Consider the following 21,004-nt stretch of genomic DNA (forward strand, 5'->3'; position numbering starts at 1 on the left):
ATGAGGCTAGTCTAAGTTATTCCTTATGATCAGAATTACTGGCTCCTAATGACACAAGGAAAACCTGTCAACACCGTCCTCCCCTCCTCCACAAGCTGCACAGGCAAATGGCTGGTCTCGAGGACCTGGCCCAAGGTTTGCATATTTTGCTTACAACAACAAAAGCAAACAAAAAATTCAGTGAAAGCTAGTTATTTCTCAATTCATCCATTGTGCCAGCATATTGTCTTGCAATATTATCCTCTGTCAAGTGACATCAGAACAGAGGACAACATTGCAAACCTTCTATGATTCCATAACATACGTAGGCTTTTGGAGTAGATGAGAGATAAGATCATAGTTCTAAGTATGAATTTTTCATTATTCGGGGATTTATGGCAGATGTTTCACTTCACATTCAGTGCTATGTATGTGTGTGCAATCTTAGAGTGAGTAATGAGGTAGGTGCCGTTCAGAAGCCGAATATTTTTGGTAAAAAAATGATGCATCAAAGAGCAGGGTCAGCTTATAAACGGGTCTACACCAAAATTTGATGATTTAAAAAACTCTATGTAATCATTGAATTGAATATCTAATACATTGTCGTTTTGTTTACCTGGAGCGTTCACAGGCACGCCATTTCCCGTAGCTCCCATTGGCTGGGAACGGCAAATCGTGGGCACTGGGAGCGGAGGGGCTCCGTGCCTGTGAACGCCCCAGGTAAACAAAATGTCCAGGCTAATGCTAGCGGCTTACCTTAACGGGCCAGGAGCCAAAGTTTGCCAACCCCTGAAATATAGGGTCGGCTTATGAAAGGGTCATACAGTTTTTGCTATTTTTACCTAGTCATCTTGGGGGGGCATAGTAACGGATAACTGTATTGCTATTTATAATCTCCATTCAAGTAAACCACCTACGACTGTTACCATGTATGTATATTACTTCCGTCTTTGGCACTGATGGTAGTTTAGGCAAAAGAGGATTCTTACACCAACCTCTGTCTCCACATATAAAAGGACAGAGAGATTACTACATCTATGAACTGGCACTACCTGTGAGGAGCAGAACAAACATTTCCATGCTCTTGTGAAATGGATCCCGCTTCTTGCTTACCCATACAATGGGTTGAAAAGACTTTTCATGGGCACTGAATTCAGATACAAATACTGGGAAAATGCTACACAACTTTTAATGTCCCTGCTAGGGAACAGTCAGCCCTACAAATAATTTGACTCCAGAAAACGTTCTTTATGGCATCTTCTCAAAAATCCAAATCCAACTTACTGCAAGTTGTTTGGGAAGACTTTCTGCAATACGACTGAGTAATGCCTTTGAAGGCTTCTCAGCACACAGCAAAACAAGGTTGACATTTCGGTCTCCACGGAGAAGTAAGCCTTTAGCCAAAACTCCTACCCGTAAAACTCCTTTCAAAGCTCTGTGGGGAAGTGAAGTTATAGTTACAAGACGTGCTTCAAATCATATCAATCATTCATAAACAACTTTGAAGATTAAAAAAACAGATAAAGTAAAACACAGCGCTCCACATACTCAGATACCATCGTGATGCATGCAGTCAGAACCTAGAGAGAACAGAATCTGAGGCGGCACTAAAGATGATATAGGGGGAGAAACATGGGATGACTTTTTCCACCTCAGCACAAAATTTTTTTAAACTGAAGACAGACATACCTGTCTTTACTGCCATCTTTCTTATCATCCCCCTCTTTGCCCTTAGTTTTTTCATTGTCAGTCATGTTGTCAGACACAAGTTTCAGAGCACGCTCAGTGATGGAAACTATTTTTTGGACTGCCTGAAGTTCCTCCTCAGTTGGATAAATGGCTGCATGTTTGGTCATCACATAACGGTCATCAGATGAGTCTGGACGACGCAGAGGCTACATTGAGAAAAATGTTATGGTAACTTTACTTGAATTTTTAAAATACAAGTTCTAGCAAGAAAACTTAATTAAAAACAAAACCAGTAAGAGTGCTGAGTGACAGCATCATAATCACATATAAAACCTGGCAATTTAAAAGTAACAAAAACTAAAAGCTAAAGACACAGTAATTTTAAGACTACTCAAGTAAACATGCATGCAGATGCTCCCTGACTTACGCAAGCGTCCCGTTCCAGAACACCTTCCATAAGTCAAATTTTGCATAAGTCAGGGATGTAAACCTGACAATCATGCAAAAAAAAAAAAAAAAAAAAAAAAACCACCAAAAAAACCAACCCACAAACACACACTGCTTACGGAACTTTTTCCGTAAGTGCGGGTTTGCGTAACCTGGGGAGCGTCTGTATAACCAAATATAAGAAAGGTTGGAAGGATTAGATTTTTAATCGGTAAATGTAGATAAATGCTGAACACACACACACGATGAAAAAATAGCTCCATCTATTCTAAATTTGCAGCTAGGCAAAGAAAGAAAAGTCTGCTTGAGAACTTAGTAGAGTTTTAAGGATACTGACTTTATATATCTGGACACGTTACAATTTGTGGTTTAACCGCTAAAAAGCTTTAACTTTTTGAATTCCAATGCCTACTCTTATTAAATTATTATTGTCTTACTCTTACCCCGTAATTTCCTGCAACAATTAAAATTTAAATTGATAATTAAAAAATGCTTAAAAATAAACATGGATATTATCCTTCAAAACTATAAAAATCAAATTCTGTCAACTCTACATGTAAGGAAATGCATTGTTTATCAAAATCTAACCTTAACTTTTATCCTCTTTCTTGTAAATAATGTAATGTTTGTTGTTTTACTGTTAATTGGGAAATAGATATTTATTAATCAATTAAATTTTTTGTAAAGTATTTATTTCTGTTTTTTGAAAATAATATTGTATATGAATATTAACTCATGGTAAATTTATGCAGGTAGACTTGCACGCGAGGCTGGTCAACATGTACCTTTAATAGGCTCTTATATTGACACTTAATCCAGCAGGACTCTCCGACAGATCCTTATACCTGTACAGAGTCCCGTTTTTTTCACATTTCCAAGCACTTTATTAGAGAATAATATTGAAGCAGATTAATGTAGTAATACAGATGGCCAAGATCAAATATACCCAAGAACTATGCCTGATTTAAGAGACTTCAACTTTTAAATTTTCCAATTTAAGAAACTTACAGCTGGTCCTTGGGGCTGAGGAGGCATTCCTGGTCTGACGCCTAGCAAGCCTAGAGGTCCTGGAGGGCCATGAGGATATCCTCCATCAGGTATTCGGCGACGGTCATCCCAGTGATGCTGTTCCTCCTCCATCCTCCTCCAGTACATGTCCTCCTCGTAGCGTCTGAATTGTATGAACCAAAGTATGTTCTTTACATAGCAAAGAGCAGTTTTCAATTCTTCTAAAAAATTATTTGATACTATTCACTAGCTCATCTTTAGTAGTCATGACCTTGGGAGCTCCAAAGGATAAGTAAAAAGGGATAGTTGCACTAGAAGCAACCCCTACTCTTAAATACAAACAATTTTAAACAGACCCCTATTCCTCAGATGGATCAAATAAAAAATGCTCAGAGTTGTACGATGGCCTGAAGACAAAAAGGTTTAGAGTCCTCAACATGAGCATTCATCAGGAGGAAATTAAATAGGATGGAACCAGAGTTCCCTCTAATTTTTCACACCAATGTGCAGAATGAATTTTGCAATGTGCACCAATATGGAAATGATGTGTGACACATTACCTCTATATTGGTGCACATAACAAAATTCACGTGACGGGGTGGGGCAGAGAGTTTCGGAGTGAGGGAAGGGACTCAGGGCTGGGGCAGAGGGTTGGGGCACGGGTTCTGGGGTGGGGCTGGGGATGAGGGGTTTGAGGTGTTGGCTGCCCCGGGGCTATGGCGGGGAGAGAGGACTCCGCCAAGCTCTCTCCCCCCCAAGCAGCACCTGGACTGGGAGGGAGCGGCGCCTCTCCCCACTGTGGCAGCTCCAGCGGGGTTGGGCCGGGCCAGGGGTGGGGCTCCTGTCCCCAGCTGCAGCAGCTCCAGCCGAGTCAGGGGAGGGGCTCCTGTCCCCAGCTGCGGCAGCTCCAGTGAGCGCACATAACAAAATTCATGGGGTGGGGTGGGGCGGGGCCGAGGGGTTCAGAGTGCGGAAGGGGACTCAGGGCTGGGCAGAGGGTTGGGTTGCAGGGGGATGAAGGCTTTGGCTGTGGGTGCGAGCTCTGGGTGGGGGCAGAGGGTTGGGCTGAGGGCCTGGACTAGGCCGGGGCTCCTCTCCCCGGCAGCTCCTGAGGGGCTGGGCCGGGCCAGGGGACCTGCGCAGCCCTAAGTAGTCTGCTGCGTGGCCATACAGCTTACAGGGAACCTAGGATGGGAACCCTCTTCAGGTGACCTCACTGCAGCTTTTGTTCAACTCATCCGATACTTATAATATTAGACATGTTACCTCATTTCCATCCTCCAACGTTCCTCCTCTTCTCGTCTTCTCCAATATTCTTCTTTCTGCATCTGCTTTCTCATCTTCTCTTCTTGAATTTTTCTTGCTCGGATACTGGGCTTTACTTCTACTTGCAAATCTGGATTTACTTTTTTCTAATGTTTCAGAGATAGAATGAAATGTTGGTTTTACTTTTCATTTCACCCTGGCTTTAGGAAATTTACTCTTATAGTATTTTTCTACCATGTCAGACATTAGTACTTTAGAACACAAGGTTTTGGTTAAAACATGCAATTTTAATAAATCATGTTTTAAAGACTGGAATAACTGAGCAATGCCCAGAATTAATATAAAATTAAGAAGATACTGCCAAAAATAGAAAGTTTTACTCTTCCTATCACCCTAAGTAAGTCAATTTAAAGAAAAGTGTTCTGTAAAATGTAGCCCAATGCTAATCCTGTACTATTGCTAATTCATAGTAAAAAACATGCAAGGACCTACCGTAACTTTAATTACTACATTTTAGTGTTTCCAAACACTCAAATACAGTGCTGCTTAACATTTTCATTAAAAAAAAAAAAAAATCACAGCACATATCACTTCTTTAAGCCACCATATATCATCTTAAAATACACACCAAGAAAGATTAATACAATATTTTTCTACCCTTTTACATACCATTTGGGCATGGTAACCACTAATCTTGAATCTAAGTAACAAGTTACTACAATTAAGGTCTTGTAAAGTTTAAATACGGTCAGCAGTATATCAACTAACTTTATATTGAAGCCTGTGCCGCCTTCCTTTTAGATGCATCTCCTTGGCATTAGGATCGTTAAAGCTGCACTCACAAAGTTTGCAGTGAAAGCGGATCACCTTCCCTTCATCATTCCGTACCTTGGAAATAAAATAATGTTGTATTAGTTTTTTTGGATATTAAAAATCCCACAATTTACCTTGTCTACAAATTAACCTAATTTTACAAGAATCTTAATTGTATCCCACTCAAAATATGTTAACATATTTACACACATATATTTTAGTATGCACTTTAAAAGAGGTATTGTCAAGATAAGAATTGTCAATCATGATCAGATCCCCACTGTGTTAGGTATTGTACGAAGAGGAACACATGATTCATACCCAGAAGAGCTTACAGGATTAAAAATATAGTTGTTTTATTTACTCCTTAGATTCAAACAAATACTTAAAAAAAAAATAGTGGAAAACCTTTTTTAGTATATTCAACTTAAACCCTGGATCCTACAAAACTTATATACACATGCTTACCAGAATGCATGGTGAGCAGCTCCACTGACTTCAAAGGTTCTGCTCACAAAGTTTGAATTTAAGCACATGCACAAGTCTTTGCAGGATCAGGGTCTTGCGTTATAATTCTAATTGACACATTTTATTTAATCAAACAAGTACACTAAAAGGATGTTCAGATTAATACCTCCTCCACATAGTCATGGCCCACCGGCTGGACATCACTCTGCAAAGCAGCAAGAGTTGTTGGAGTCACTGGTTCTGATGCCGTATCTGGTTTTACTTCCTGCGTCTGTACAACAGCAACCAAAGGAGTATTCTTAACATTTTCAACTGCTTTCATATCTTCCTGTTTACTTCCTGTTGTCTGTAGTTTATTACCACCTAAAATCAAATAAGTTTAACAATTCATTTTAATTTTGGTAGAATGATTATATGCTTACAGATTATGTACAGATTAAAGAGATTTCATTTGCAAATGGCAAGATTTTGGCCAGAGTACCTCAATTTTTTCAATTATTTTAAGAATAAATTTAAACACCATAAACATACAATTAAACAGAGAACATTGTAAAAGTTCAGCTATAATCAACATTTAGGGTGGGTTGTTTATTTTTCTTAAATACTTTAATGGTACCCAAACTTTTAAAACTGTTGACCAAAGGTCTCCATTTTTACAGTAAAGATTTAGTAGGCTTATGCAATTTAGACTTGTATTAAAGCCAGCTCAGTGTTCTGCAAGCAGGAGGCAAGATTGAAAGGGAGCAACCAAAGAAACGAGGAGAGTCCATTGTTTTTGTGGATACAGACTAACACGGCTACCTCTCTGATACCGGGGTTGTGAACTCAATCCTTGAGGGGGCCATTTAGGGGTCGGGGGGAGGGGGGGGGAGGCGGGGTGGTACTTGGTCCTGTTGTGAAAGCAGGGGACTGGACTCAATGATCTTTCAAGGTCCCTTCCAGTTCTACGAGATAAGTATATCTCCATATTAAAGGTATTCAGATGAGCAATCTTTTTGCTTTCAGAAGTAACCCACTGTACAACTGCTTTCATAAGATACATTTTTTGCTAACAGGATAAAAAAACGGAAAGCATACCAGAACTGCATGTTTATATCACATAAAACACATAGCCCTCAATGCTGCCAACACTTATGCACTTGACTTCAAGGGGATTACTCTATGTGGACAAAGTTAACATGGATAACTCACATGCATAAATTTATGCATATGCAGAAGTGTTTGCAGCACTGAAACCATAGAGACTAGATACATATAAATTTTAAATCCTTATAATAGGTTAGATTTCAAAATGAAGACTGACTTCTGTACTTGCCAACAAAGTTTATTTTCGGTGTAGATATTTTCTTTACAGGTATATTAGCAGCAACTACGGACACTTTGCTGTTGGATGCGGAGTTAATTGGTGTGCTTGCTGTGGGAGTAAGAATTTTCACTGCAGAAGATGTAACAGAGGAGTTCACAGTGCTGCTGCTAGTTGCAATATTTGAAGCAGAGGCAGTCTGTTTGGAAGCAGATGCAGCTGTTGAGGAAGTAGACTGGGTAACAACGTTTGGTTCAGTTGAAGGAATGGGCTTTCCAAGTTTTGTGTGCAACTTAACCACCTAAAACCATAAAAAAAATAAATAAAATTAATAGGCTCCTCATTAAAAAACATGAACCACTTGGTTTACATTTAAAAAAAATAATATGGCTAATATCCTTAAAAGGTTGATCTGTACATGGGGAAAAAAAAAATGAACTTGTGTCAATTTTTTGTTTCTTTAATGATTTATGAATAGAAGTTTCAGTCCTCTGTAAACTTTTCTCTGCTTGCTTTTTACATTAGAAATACTGGCCTTATCTATCCCAGAAAAACTCCACGATGACTGGACAACTAGTGAAAACGTGACATCATCAGAGTCAAGAGTCAAAAAAGCCAAGAAACCGAGATGGTGGAGGGATTTCTAGTCAAATTGTTTAAGATTTCATGTGCTCTCTTCCGCCTTCCATGCACCTTGGTGGGGAGCTTACTAAACTATTTTAACTACTATGACTGATGAACACTTTGGAGAACAGAAGTCTTTATTAAAGATTCAATAACTCTGCCCCATCATTTAAAGTACGAGATTCCACAACACAGACTGACATGAGTAATAACAGGTCTTTCAGCAAATGACATTCCTGATATTATATACAGTAAAAAACAAGCAGGAAAACAAGTATTCAGGTTTCCTTTATATATCATATCAAGTCCTTTGCAGGACACCTTAATACAATTACATTTCAGTTTTCTGACAGATCAGATTTAAAAGAAATATTAACAGACTCCAAAAAAAGAATCATTTAGTGCTCAATAAAAGGTACAATATGGGAAGTGAGGGTGGAGAAGGGGATAAAAATGGTAGATTAATCTTAAAAGTTTGACAACTACAGTAGAACTCAGAGTTACAAACACCAGAGTTATGAACAGACTAGTCAACCACACACGTCATTTGGAACTGGAAGTATGCAATCAGTGAGCAGCAAAGCCAAAAAAATAAAACACAAATGTAGTAAAATATTGTGTTAAACGTAAACTAGAAAACGTAAGCTAAAAAATAGATGAAAAGTTTTTTAAAAATTGAATAGGTAAGAAAACTATTTCTGTGCTTGTTTCATTTAAATTAAGATGGTTAAAAGCAGCATTTTTCTTCTGCATTGTAAAGTTTCAAAGCTGTGTTAAATCAATGTTCAGTTGTAAACTTTTGAAAGAACAACCATAATGGTTTGTTCAGAGTTATGAACAACCTCCATTCCTACCTTCTGATGTTTAGCTCCACGAATATGGGCAGCATATGCATCTGCTCCTGTACAAGACACATCACAGAGCTCACAGCGCAACTGATTCTGAGTTCCACGAGCAGAAGTACTGCTGTTGCTAGTGTTCTGAGATGCTTTTAATGCCGCTTCTTTCTTTTTGTGTTTCTGGCCTTCCAAATGTTCTTTATAAGTCTATTTAAAAATGCAGTGAAAAAGCATACATCCTCAATAAATTATTTTTACTCCATTAATTATGTCAATCATATGATACTATAAAATATACAATAGGTTATAAGCTAGAAATAATCATCAACACTTAGTTTTGCTAGGGAACATATTTCCTATACATAGCACTGCCATTTTATTGTGCACATGCTTTGAGGCATAAGCCAACTGCTGGCAAGGACCAGGAAATAATTTTCCTTTCATGATATACAGAACTCCATAGTTGGTAAAAAGCAGTAAGGACTTTTTTCACCTTCCTACTTCCCAAATCATCAAGTATTGTCAATGCCAAGTGACAGATATTAACAATCAAGTGATCTTATCCAGTAGGCTGTACCCAAGTCCCGAGTGATTTAGAGCACCCCAAAGAACTTAATTCAGAAGGAGACACTGAATAAATACATCCAGGTGCAAAGTAAGACTTTTAAAATTGAAAGTGTCCTTGCGTGGGAAGGGGCAGTCCAAGTGGGAGGAGAAGTAGAAAACAATGACAGTTTTTTAACATGACATGCAGAACAACAAATATTCTAACCAAATGTGTAAAAAACTCATGTTCTTTGCTGTCTTAATCTGAATGCCCTGGCAAGACAGTACTACATTTAGCCATTTCAAAACTAGACTGGGGTGCTAGAAGGAGAAACAGAATACTTCAAAGTAGATTATTTTTCAAGGACAAATTTTATAAAAGCTTAAATTCTCAAGGGTCTATGGGTCTGAGAAGAGTTTTCCCCAGGAAGTTTGCTTCTGAGCAGAACAGTGCTTCAAATGGAAAATGTAAACTTTTAGGGTGGGAAGTAGAATTCAGCTGTTCACATAGAGCACAAACATCAGTATTTCCTTTTCATAGTTGTACACATTTTCAAACTGCTTCTAGAGCAAAGTTATTTAAATAATTTCCTCAATCCACAACTGTTCTTAAAGAATGCCTGTTTTTAGCTATATGAAACGATGACTAAGAGGTACAGTGGAATGTCATGTAATACAGGTACCTGTGGTCCAGCACAACTGATTTTACAAACATCACAATAGTGGATCTGTGGTGGTTTGGGAGGTTGTTTTGGTTTCAGCTGCTTATTTTGGAATGGTGCCTTTTTAGTAAAGGTGGTCCCTGTCCAGGCAGCTGTTGCAGCAGCAGCAGCCGCCGCTGCCGCCGCCTGTTTCTGTTGCTGCTGCTGCTGTTGGTAATAGGACGATGCTGCTGAATATACTGCGGCTTCATAGCCGGAATACGAGGTACCTCAAAGATCAAAATATGATAATGTTACATTATAACACATTGTACATCACAGTTACACACAAGCTAGTTCCAGGGATGCTGCATGACATTTAATTTTTTTCCATAAAGGTACATTTTGTGATCTAAACATTTTGACACGGTCCTGAGATGCAATGTGTGGTCAAATGATCTATCACTTAATCAGAATTTTACTTGACTTTTTATGATGTACAAATTTAAATACCATTTCCCACTTATGTCAGGGCTTGTATTCTCTCAGACAGATCTTTGTAGCTATACAATTTTAAATATACAGCGGTCCACTATGCTGGCAGCAGTATCAAAGCTGCCATTCAAGAATGTGTCAATGCTCCTGGTACATCTGGGAGAGCTGGGTGTGCACAGCAAAGATGAGATAAAAGCCACTAGAAATGAATATTTCTTCAAACCCAGGTTTATTAATAAGCAACAATTTATGGTGCAAGATTCAAAATGCAAAGAAAAGGACACAAATGGATGTGAAACAAAAACCACAACAGTGCTTAGGAGCCTCTTCTCTTTGGTATTTAACCATCCAGCACCCTCAGATGCACTTTGGTGCAAACAAAGTGTTGGCCTGCTTGGTTCTCTGTAACTTGCCTTATCTATTCACATCTTAATTTCTAGTACCACAGTTGAATAAATCAAGAAAACTGTGTTTTCATACCTTTGAGCCAGTTTTCCCATAAACTCTCCACATCTAGTGTTCAACTACTTGAATCCACTGATTAGGCTTTTCCTGTTTCAAGGAACATTTTAAATGTCCCATTTAAACAGGATACCAAAAGATCCAAGCAGCTGCAACTTTCCAGTTGATTACCATCTGGTTATAAAGCAAAACAGGATTCCTTCCACTTTTAATCGAGCCTTGAATCTCTTATGTTTGGAGCAAAGCTCTTGTACAACCCCCTCCTCCCACGTGAGATGAAAGTAATCCAAAGTCTAAGTTTTACTCTGGATTGCCCAGTCTACTCTTCACAACTGTTGTCTGATGGTGGTACATTGCCTCCCAAACATTTTCTTTGGACAACTGTCTGTTTTTTTCCATTCCATGGTCTCTGCTCCCTTCCCATACTTGACCACCACCAAAAACTATCCAAACAGTGCTGCAATCGCTTTGATTATGTACAAAACAGGACCACATACAACTATTGTTCTCGTCCAAAAATATGTCCGAATACTCTGCCAATATAGTGATCTAACTGGCTGAATATTTCTTGGTGCTTTATGACACAACTAAACACAAACTTAATTACCAAATTTTTGAGCCTACAAAATCCTTTTCCATAACATGACTCACAAACCGCACAGTAATATAACATGCAAAATTCTTACCAGAGTAAGTAACTGCTGTTGTACTGTAAGTAGCACTCTGAGTATAGGATGGAACGACAGTTGCTGCAGCTGCTACTGGCTGCACAGTGGAGGATACTGGATATATGGAAAAAGTAGTTGTAGCTGGACTTGGGGTGGCTGGTTTTATGGCTGTCACTTGTCGAGTTTGCTGGGCTTGAGTATACTGAGTTGCTCCTTGGCTATATCCTGCTTTTGGAGCTAATTAAGATAGAAGAGTAAAATTGTACAAAGATTTAAACATTTGAGACTAGGAGAATTTCAAACTACATTAAAATAATTACATTCAATTATATACAAGTAACTAAGCATATAACAAATGAGGATTTTTGTGTTACAAAACACATATGCCAGAGAGAATGACCATGTAATAAAATGAATACAATCCCAAAGCGCATCTGCATAACCCATTTCACTTTTCTTCTCTAAATACAGCCAGGCATTTTTCTTAAGGGTTTAGTTTGAAGCTCATTAACTGACAAAAAAATTCAGACGCATATTACACAGATGCTGGTATTATTTGTAGTATTCAAAATACTTTTTGGCTACGCTGAAAATGAAAAACCAAGCAACACAAGTATATTATGCCTAATCTTTCATCTGCTAGTAGCTGCTCAGTAATTTATAACCTCTCACTGGAGGGGAAAAAAGAAAAAAAAGAAAAAAGTTCTACCATAGAAGAATGGTTTAAAAAAGCATAGAAGGATGCTATTATGGAAAAATTAACATACCAATTACATACCCAGAAAATAGACAGAGGACAAATAGATACTTAGGGTTGGGTTGGGTTACCTTTTATTCAGTACTCATAAGAGCAGCCCTACTGGGTCAGACCAAAGGTCCATCCAGTCCAGTATCCTGTCTTCTGACAATAGCCAGTGCCAGGTGCCCCAGAGTGATTGAACAGAACAGGCAATCATCAAGTGATCCAGTCCCTGTCTCCCATTCCCAACTTCTGGCAAACAGAAGGTAGGGACACCATTCCTGCCCATCCCGGCTAATTGCCATTGATGGACCTATCCTCCATGAATTTATCTAGTTCTTTTTTTGAACCCTGTTACGGTCCTGGCCTTCACAACATCCTCTGGCAAGGAGTTCCACAGGTTGACTGTGCGTTGTGTGAAGAAATACTTCCATTTGTTTTAAACCTGCTGCCTATTAATTTCATTTGGTGACCCCTAGTTCTTGTGTTATGAGAAGTAGTAAACACTCAGCGTACATTCACCAGAAAACCCACCCAGCAAGTGTCCTTTTTTTCCAAACTATTAACATTTGATAGACATGTCTGGTCCATTAATTATGTATAATCAGAGATTTCACTCAATTTAATAAAATCACTAGAAATAACATCATAGGTGTTGTTAACAATGCTCACTCTTTAATATGGCTAACTCCCTGATGAACAAAGAGAGCTATCAGAGGGGTGGCCGTGTTAGTCTGAATCTGTAAAAAGCAACAGAGGGTCCTGTGGCACCTTTAAGACTAACAGAAGTATTGGGAGCATAAGCTTTCGTGGGTAAGAACCTCACTTCTTCAGATGCAAGAGAGAGCTGATGAATATATTCATGCATGTCTCTTTAAACAAAAGATTAATGATTACTGTTTTGTTTCTGATATTTGTATGGCAAGGATTTGTAAACCTGTTAATACTTCCTAAAAAAAAAAAAAAAAGATACTATGCCAGGAACATGGTGTTTTCACACAAAGAACACTACTACAGGCTCAGGCCACAAAAACCCTTCAAGTCCAAACTAGCTATGCATAAATATCCCAGAATATTATTTCCTGTAAAATCTCTCTCTTGTCCTTTAGTAACATAGCTGTTCTAGTTGTTCCTCTACTGCTGTACTTGGTAGGAAATATCACAGGTTTCACTCACTTCAGGGCAAAAAGGTTACCTTCAAACTAATTAGGAAAAAACTTTCTAACTCACTGGAACAGGTTCCCTAGAGAGGCTGTGGAATCGCAATCACTGGAGGTTTTAAAAACAGGTTAGACAAACATCTGTCAGGGATAGTCTAGATATACTTAAACCTGCCTCAGCACAGGGGGATAGACTAGATGGCCTCTTGAGGTCCCTTCCAGGCCTACATTTTTATGATTTTTGTGAGTCACTCACTTCTAGCCTGCTGTTCCCATAGCTTTAGGAGTATTTAGTGTTGAGTCCTAGACTTTGTTTCTTGTTTAGACTGCATATCTGCATCTACCTTTACTATTTCCTTTAGAATTCTGAAACCAGAGAATACCAATTTTTCCAGAATGGCACGGAAAATAATCCCCCTTGCTTCTTTTGATCCTTCTCAACCTCCTCAAAATCCCTTCTCTAATATGGTACTCACAATTTAGCAAAGTAATCTACAGATGGTCCAACAACAATCACAGAAGAATAATTTCTACTTGTGTCCAATTCTCTTTGGCCTCTTATTGCTGTATTAGGTTTCTATAACCCATAGAGCAGCGATCTGGAATTTCCCAGTTGTACTACTTCCCATTGACCCCATATAGGCCTCCCAGGTCATGGGAACCTCGCAGAATCTTGAAAGCCTTGGCATGGCATGGCAACAAACATTCAGAAAGTTTTTCTTCTGTATGTAGATCTCAGGTTACAACTATTTTCTGGACATGAAGACTGAACTGACTCCTTTCAGAATTCCAGTAAACTAGAGAGAGATAGTTAGGGATCTACCAAATTCACACTTCATTTTGGCCAATTTCAGGGCTAGAGGGTTTTAAAATTAGTCAGTTTCACAGTGTTGTAACCATGGAGATCCTGACACAAAAAGGGACTGTGGGGCAGGAGGGATCCCAGAGCTGTTACAAGGTGGTCATAGGATTGCCATACTCACTTCTGTGCTGCCTTCAGAGCTGGGCTCTGAAGGCAGCAGTTGTGGAGTTTCCTGAAGCTGGAGGTGATGGTAGGTCCGATCTACTAGGGGCTCCCAGCTACTAGTCACGGTCAGTGGCAGATTAATGCATGGGGCCACTGGGTCCATGCCAAGTTGAAAAATTAGTGCCTGAGCTCTGGCAGTAACAATGGGAGGGGGGGGAGAGGAGAGAGGGAAGAAGAGGGAAGGAGGGGAGAAAAGGGCCGAACCCAAGCACCCCGAGCCCCAGCTGGAGCCAGGGGAGAAAGCCCTGAGCCCGGGCAGGAGCCGCAAGGGGCGGCACCCCCAAGCCCCGGCTGGAGCCCAGGCACCCCCATCCCCTGTAGGAGCTGCGGGGCGTGGGAAGGCAAAAACCTGGAGCCTGGGAACCCCAAACCCTTGCAGGAGCCGAAGGGGGCAGCAGCCCCCCATCTGGGCACCCCGAACGCCAGCAGGAGCCACAGGGCAGAAACCCTGGGGCTGCTGCAGTGCAGAAGTGAGGGTATTTTACCCTCACTTCTGCACTGCCTGCGAGGTAGGTCCGATCTCCTCCCATAACCACTATACTGGGGAAGGACAAGTCCTGTCCCTCCCCAGGCCTGCTGAACTAGTAGATTTCAGGGAGATCAGGTTTACAGGGAAGGTCTTATTTCACTGTCCGTGACAGGTTTTTCATGGCTGTGAAATTGGTAGGGCCCTAGAGTTAATGACACTTAAGTTCACACTGTATTCCTCTCTTGAGCAGAGAAGAGTGCCTCCCCTTGCTGGAGAGTGAGAGGCATTAAGTATGAACTCTGAATGTAGGTCTCAAACTGTGCCTTCTCTTTGTTATTGGATTTAAAGCCCCTCCTAATACCATTTTTTTTAAACTGCAGCCATATACTGTACAAATGGCATTTTTTTAAAACCACATACACAGTAACTGGTCTCTCTCCCCACAGACTTCTGTCATGTTCTTAAGCAACTTGCTCACCCTATTGCTTTCTTTAAGCAAACCTTCTCCCACCCTATAGCTAAAGCTTGCCTTTAATTTCCCATCCACACCAACATTATAAAGCTTTAAAACCTGTTTAAAAACAGGATTTAAACTTTGTGATGGCCAAAATGGGTTAATACTGACGTGTACTATTTAATATAACAAAACTGTGTTCAAAAATACTTTTCTTGTCCAGGTCTCTTCCTGGCCAGCCAAAGTGTATTTGAACTTCGTAGGCATAACATTTTAAAAACAGAAAAAATTGTTAAATTCCATTTACATAGAAAAAAGTGTGTTTATTTTTGGGCAAGAAAGGTATTTGAGGCAATGTCTTCTTATTAAGTGTTGGGTAACAGCAGGATTTTTGTCCATACATTTATATTTATAAGGGTTACATTATAAAGCTAAGAATAAAAATCAATTTGTCTGAAGTATCCAAAGAAACGTTTTTAAAAAACAAAGCGGCACACTGTTTGGCACTGACCAACAAGGAATTTCATGCACGCCACCCACCTGTCTGGTAGTACGATTCGGCTACAGAAGGCTGAGGCTGGGCAGCAGCAGCTACTGCAGCCGCTGCTGCTGTTGGTTGTTGATAGTACTGCTTACTGTCATAAGCCACAGCTGGGGCAGTGGATCTAACATATGAGTAGGAGTCCTTAAAAAGCATGCAAAACAGAAAGAAAGGACCTGAGTTTCTGCTTAAATATGTCTGGGGCCTGGGATAATCAAAGGCATCTATAGGGAGAGACAGTCTACTGAATTAAGTCAAACAATTCATTTAAATATGTATATGATTCTAGAGTTAAATAAGCCTTATATATTTTAAAAATCTTTCATCTTAATTTACAGAGACTAAGAAGAACAAGTGCTGAACAGTTTTGATGAACATTAACAGACACAATAAATAGCAGCAATTCAACTCTTGCATTTACAAGTATTTTCTCATTTTTCCCCTTAGTTATTTCCATTAAGGAACAGAAAGATGCTACTGTCAGACGGTTCCACTATTACATTTATATCAGAGCAGAAATTCTATATACTTTTAAGAAAAGTCACAAGCCTGCTCAAAATGTGTATTTTCACAAAGAAGAAAAAGCCCACCAACACTTTCTAGGTATTACAAAGTTGATGTAGCATTTTTCCTATTTACATATATATTAACTGTACCTTTTGTAAGCATTCTGTTTTATATCTCATCAACCATTCTGCAGTTCAGAGAATTTTCTACTTGGATTTACAGCACTTGTTAAGAAGCTTAAAAAGTAACATTTCATTCCCTAGCAATTTTGGCAACCTTGTATTTTTTTCCCCTCTTTGTTTAAGGCTCCTTTTTTCTCTGTCTGTGCATCAACATCTGGTAGCAGACATATGCACTGCTCCTGTAATTATTAGGATATGTTAGCTAATTGCTGCTTCAGACCATGGGAAAGAGCTTGCTTGTTTTTCAGGACTCTAACCAGAAGTGGCTATTTATAGGATTTTTTTTTTTTTTAATTAGAGGGAACAATTAAATAATCATTAATACCACCTAGGTCTTCTAAAGTGCTTTTCATCAAATGAAAATAAGTATTTTAAAACTAGAAGACACCCCTAATAGATAATTTTATAACATGGCCCTTTAAATAGGGCAGTCTTTTTCAATTTATTCTGCTTTACCCATAAAGGAAAATAGTAGTGTCCATACCTTCAATCTAATACCTGAAAATAATTTTAATACTTTACATTACACATTAAATACGACTAGTGCCTGCATATTTACCTCACATAAATCCTGTAAATATAGATACTAGCCTCAATAACCAGGAAGACTCCGAGGCACCGACTAACTTTAATGGGAGCTGAGATAGCAAAATAAATAATTTATTAAACTGGACCCATACCCTGTAAAAAGAGCCACATGGGCAGACGTGCCCACACAGAGCCCCAATGACTTTATTTCATGTCCCACTGACTTCAATGGGCTATTCACATGTGTGAATGTTTGCAGTATTTGAGCCTAAATTAGCAGATAGGGATGATGGCGGCTTTTAGTTTATTTATTTTTAAATTGAGTGAATATGGGCTTGAGAAAAGTGCCAGATTAACAGTTCTGGAGACTGAAATCTGCTTTGTAGAGAGAGCAGATGTCGTACTGCCATTCTTGGTGTAACTTTCCTCACAGTCCCTTGGTTATATGCCTCAACCCTGACTTGGAGAAGAGGGCATGCCACCCCCGCCATTTTTGGCCTTTGTAGAAGATATCACAAGCTTGCTAAACTTAATGGTAGTTTTTACGATTTGGACATTTGCCCAGTGGGAACTAGACAGATTATCAAACTAATTTCACACAGATCACCAAACATCCATCAGATAAATTTTGATCACTACCAACCTGAGATGGATTCAAAGTGGCACTTACCTGGTAGTTTTGTGTAGTGACCGGAGGAGGTGGTGGTGGGGCTTCCTGTTGTCTTTGGGTATAACCGTAATCTGTCGCCGTGTGTGCCGTAGGATAACCTCCATAGGCAGCAGCTGTGGCAGCAGCTGCAACAGCTACTGGTGCAGGCCTGGCTACTGCAACTGTAGCTGCTGCTGGGGCATATGCAGCAGTAACCGTGTGTGCAGCTACTGGAGCCTGATGGACAGTGTAGCTAGCAACTGTAGTTGGATGGGAATAGGCTACACCCGAAGCTGGCTGCTGGCTATATTGGAAAAGAACAGTAAGTATTACCCATGGAGTAATAAGTCCATTAGTTCAACAGCTAAACATGTTAGACTGATACCTAAATATTTCATTCAATTTCAAAATACCAGAAAAGTCTTAAAACTAAGCTTTGAATAATCCGGGAGAGGTCTACAGGTTTACATGAAGCACTAATTTATTTTATATATAGACTTTTTTATGGCACTCATTATTTAAGTATCACTACACATTGAAGTGCTTATGTCTGAAACATTCAACAAAATGGGGGCCCATCTGATAAAGGTAAACCTTTTGGCACTGGCAGACAATCTCTTCATTTCAAAACAGTAAAGAGATCTCAAATAATCAGATTTTGCATGGTATGGAAGTACTATAATAATTCTTTGGGTAGCATATTTGACAACTCACGCACTGCAAAAAGAACTACTACTTCCGTGAAAGCTATTATTGAACTATTCCATCTTGCATGGCATTTTCAGGGCAAAATACAGGATTCCTTTTATGCTACTGGAGTTGTAAGACTAATTACTTCGCCAAAAATATACCACCCCATGTAGGCCTGTTGACTGAATAGTTGAATGAAGGAGAGTGACTTTTAAAATGTTTTAATTAAAAGTCAATGCAAAAATCCCTAAACTCAACAGGGAAAGACTTTTGAAACTAATTTCTGATGAGGGAGTCCCCCCTCCAAATATTGAGATTAGATAGGTAGGCCATTGTATCTAGAAAAAAACTAAGAAAAAATGTACTAACAAAAGGTCTGGTAGCCAAATCAAGTGTACTATAGAAATTAGTGTGAAGAGTCTATCAAGATTCTTCCAATCTTCAGAGAATGCTGTAAGACTCATCTGTTTCCCCAACCTTTGCAGAAGGTGCATGCATGAAGCAGTGTACAGGTAAGTATTAACTAACAAGAGGCAGATATTAACAGTCCAGTGAGAGAAGGACAGTCTCAGAAGGTGCAGTGATTATTTGAAGGGTAGAATCTAATAACTGCTATTGCTCTATTTTGATTTGTAATATATACACAGTGCATTATACAAGACGCCTAAGACTTTAGGTAGGCTAATTTAAAAATATAAATAAATTAGTAAAATAATTATTGCCAAGAAATCAGTACTTATTACAACCCTGAAAAGAAATGGGGGTTACAAAACAAAAGCTAGGAACGTTTATTTGACAAACCGCCCATGCACCAGCATGATTTGTTTCCTGCACTCTCATCCAATAACACTATTAATTACTCACACCACCTACATGAGGATACTATTATCTCTATTTTATAAACTGGGAAATCAAAACAGAGATATTAAATGCTTTGGCTAAAACAGCATACTGAGTCAGTGGCCGAGATGACTATTTGTAATTTTGGGTTTGCTTAGATACCAGAGCTAAAGTTATAATACCTAGCTAAAGTTTCCAATAGTCAGTCTGGCACTAGCTGCCAAAAACCGTATTACCTCTTGTCTAAGGGTATGCTTACTGCTTCTATAACTTGTCAGTGTTCATGCTTGATCAAAATTTATCAGGAGAAAAATGCTGTACGATTCTGTCATTTTAATGTCAAAACTGCAGTAAGTCTACATATCAAAATGGCATTCCAATACCAGTGGAAACGTAGTAAAATATACTGCCAATTTTGGCAAGTCCAAGTAAATACAGCAGTTATATTTAAAAAAGTCAAACAATGTTTAAAACATTGCTTGTTATGATTATTCAGAAACGTAAAGATGTACTAAAAACTCTAATTTTAATAAAATGCCCTTTAGTTATCCTTTTTTAAAGACAATAGTACACATCTTTAAATTAGTTTGCAATGAACATCTAACTGTATGATCAATTAGTTCAAAAATCACAAATCAAATTAAACTAAGGTAAAAAATAAAAAATGCTATCTTTCAAGTGAAGGGGATTCTGAACACGGAAGTGCAGAGTTAACTATGTGGGATGGGTCTCTACCAGGATAACCTCCTACAGTATTTAGGCACAAGAAAAGTGAGCATTTGGAAAGAACAGAATGAATCTTTTAGTACAGTGAACAATACCCACGCACACAAAATTTATAGGAGAAAAAGTGATATGATAATATAATAAAGGGTGGAATATCACAGAAAAATCCTTTGAAACCACCTGGCTTTGTTCTTGCTGAATACAGCACTAGACTTATAAGAAGAAATCAAGAAATTACAGAAGAATGCTCTAAGTTATCATATTTAATATATTTCTTATTTTGCCAAATGTAATACAGTCCTGAAACTAAAAACACTGAGATAGTATTTTGATGCCAGTAATTGCACAGGACACAAAGGAAGAATTAAATAATTGGATGAAGATCTTATTTGTGTTGTAGAAGTTTAAACTTGACGCTCAAAAAACTATAATCTTCACTGAAAATCAGATGCTACAGTCCTTTCAGTAGCTCCAGCAAGTTTATATTTCTGAAAGAGTCTAGGTTGGTTGGCACTCCCCACTCCTCAAAAATTTTATTTAATAACAGCCCAACTTTGTTCCATTTAAATCAATGCAGGGATGTGCCACTGACTTAATGATGAAGCCCACATTTTCTTTCAATTCTCCCTCATTGCAATGTTAAGAATCATGGGGGCAAGAAACAGGTCGGAGCCGTTGCTACCACTACTTGAGAATGGTTCCTGCTGCTTTTCAGACAAGTCTACGCTACAAAGTGAACTCGCTTTAAGTTACGTTGACGTACAGCCACCACAGTAATTAAATCTGTTTTGCATGTCCATGCTAACTCCTTCTGTTGGCGGGGTGCATCCTCACCAGGCGTGCTTGCACTGATTTAACTATCAATGTGGGTCACTGGCAGCCCCGATGCCTGGAGCTGACAGCCCGAGCCCTATCGTGGCTTTGGGCTTTCAGCCCTGGTGTGGCTGGAGTCCACGCTGTCAGCTGGAACAGTCTGATGTAAGCAACACAGCATCTACCCTGACACAGCGTTGACCTAACTACATCGACTTAAGCTCTATGCCTCTTGCGGAGCAGGAGCAGACCAGTCTGGGAGGGGTGGCTTCTGGTGGTAAAAGGTGAGAACTGCTACCCAGAGACATTAGATCAGGCTACAAACAGCTGCCTGTTTATCAATACTGAATTGTGCATGTGGAAATAACAGAGATTTCCTGAATTTGAGAGAAGTTGTTCATGAGATGACAAGCAGCTACTAAAAATAAGCT

General features: G+C 39.1%; 1 protein-coding gene across 3 annotated transcripts in view; it reads right to left on the bottom strand.

The window, feature by feature from the left end:
• Positions 1 to 21,004, bottom strand: part of ZFR (zinc finger RNA binding protein) — a 51,483-nt gene that overhangs the window by 15,116 nt on the left and 15,363 nt on the right. For 2 of the 3 annotated variants that reach the window (XR_004646063.1, XM_034773135.1), the window contains exons 3-14: positions 17,526 to 17,808; positions 15,638 to 15,782; positions 11,267 to 11,485; positions 9,666 to 9,913; positions 8,452 to 8,643; positions 6,974 to 7,274; positions 5,837 to 6,033; positions 5,158 to 5,277; positions 4,390 to 4,535; positions 3,124 to 3,286; positions 1,669 to 1,874; positions 1,264 to 1,414 (exon numbers count right to left, since the gene is read on the bottom strand). Coding sequence is in view for 2 of the 3 variants with exons in the window: in XM_034773135.1 (XP_034629026.1) it covers positions 1,264 to 1,414; positions 1,669 to 1,874; positions 3,124 to 3,286; positions 4,390 to 4,535; positions 5,158 to 5,277; positions 5,837 to 6,033; positions 6,974 to 7,274; positions 8,452 to 8,643; positions 9,666 to 9,913; positions 11,267 to 11,485; positions 15,638 to 15,782; positions 17,526 to 17,808 (2,371 nt within the window). In the remaining variant the exon portion in view is untranslated. The remainder of the gene's footprint in view (positions 1 to 1,263; positions 1,415 to 1,668; positions 1,875 to 3,123; positions 3,287 to 4,389; positions 4,536 to 5,157; positions 5,278 to 5,836; positions 6,034 to 6,973; positions 7,275 to 8,451; positions 8,644 to 9,665; positions 9,914 to 11,266; positions 11,486 to 15,637; positions 15,783 to 17,525; positions 17,809 to 21,004) is intronic. The other variant, XM_034773136.1, reaches the window with a different exon arrangement.

This window comes from Trachemys scripta, chromosome 6 (genome assembly GCF_013100865.1).
Source record: "Trachemys scripta elegans isolate TJP31775 chromosome 6, CAS_Tse_1.0, whole genome shotgun sequence".
NCBI lineage: Eukaryota > Metazoa > Chordata > Testudines > Emydidae > Trachemys > Trachemys scripta.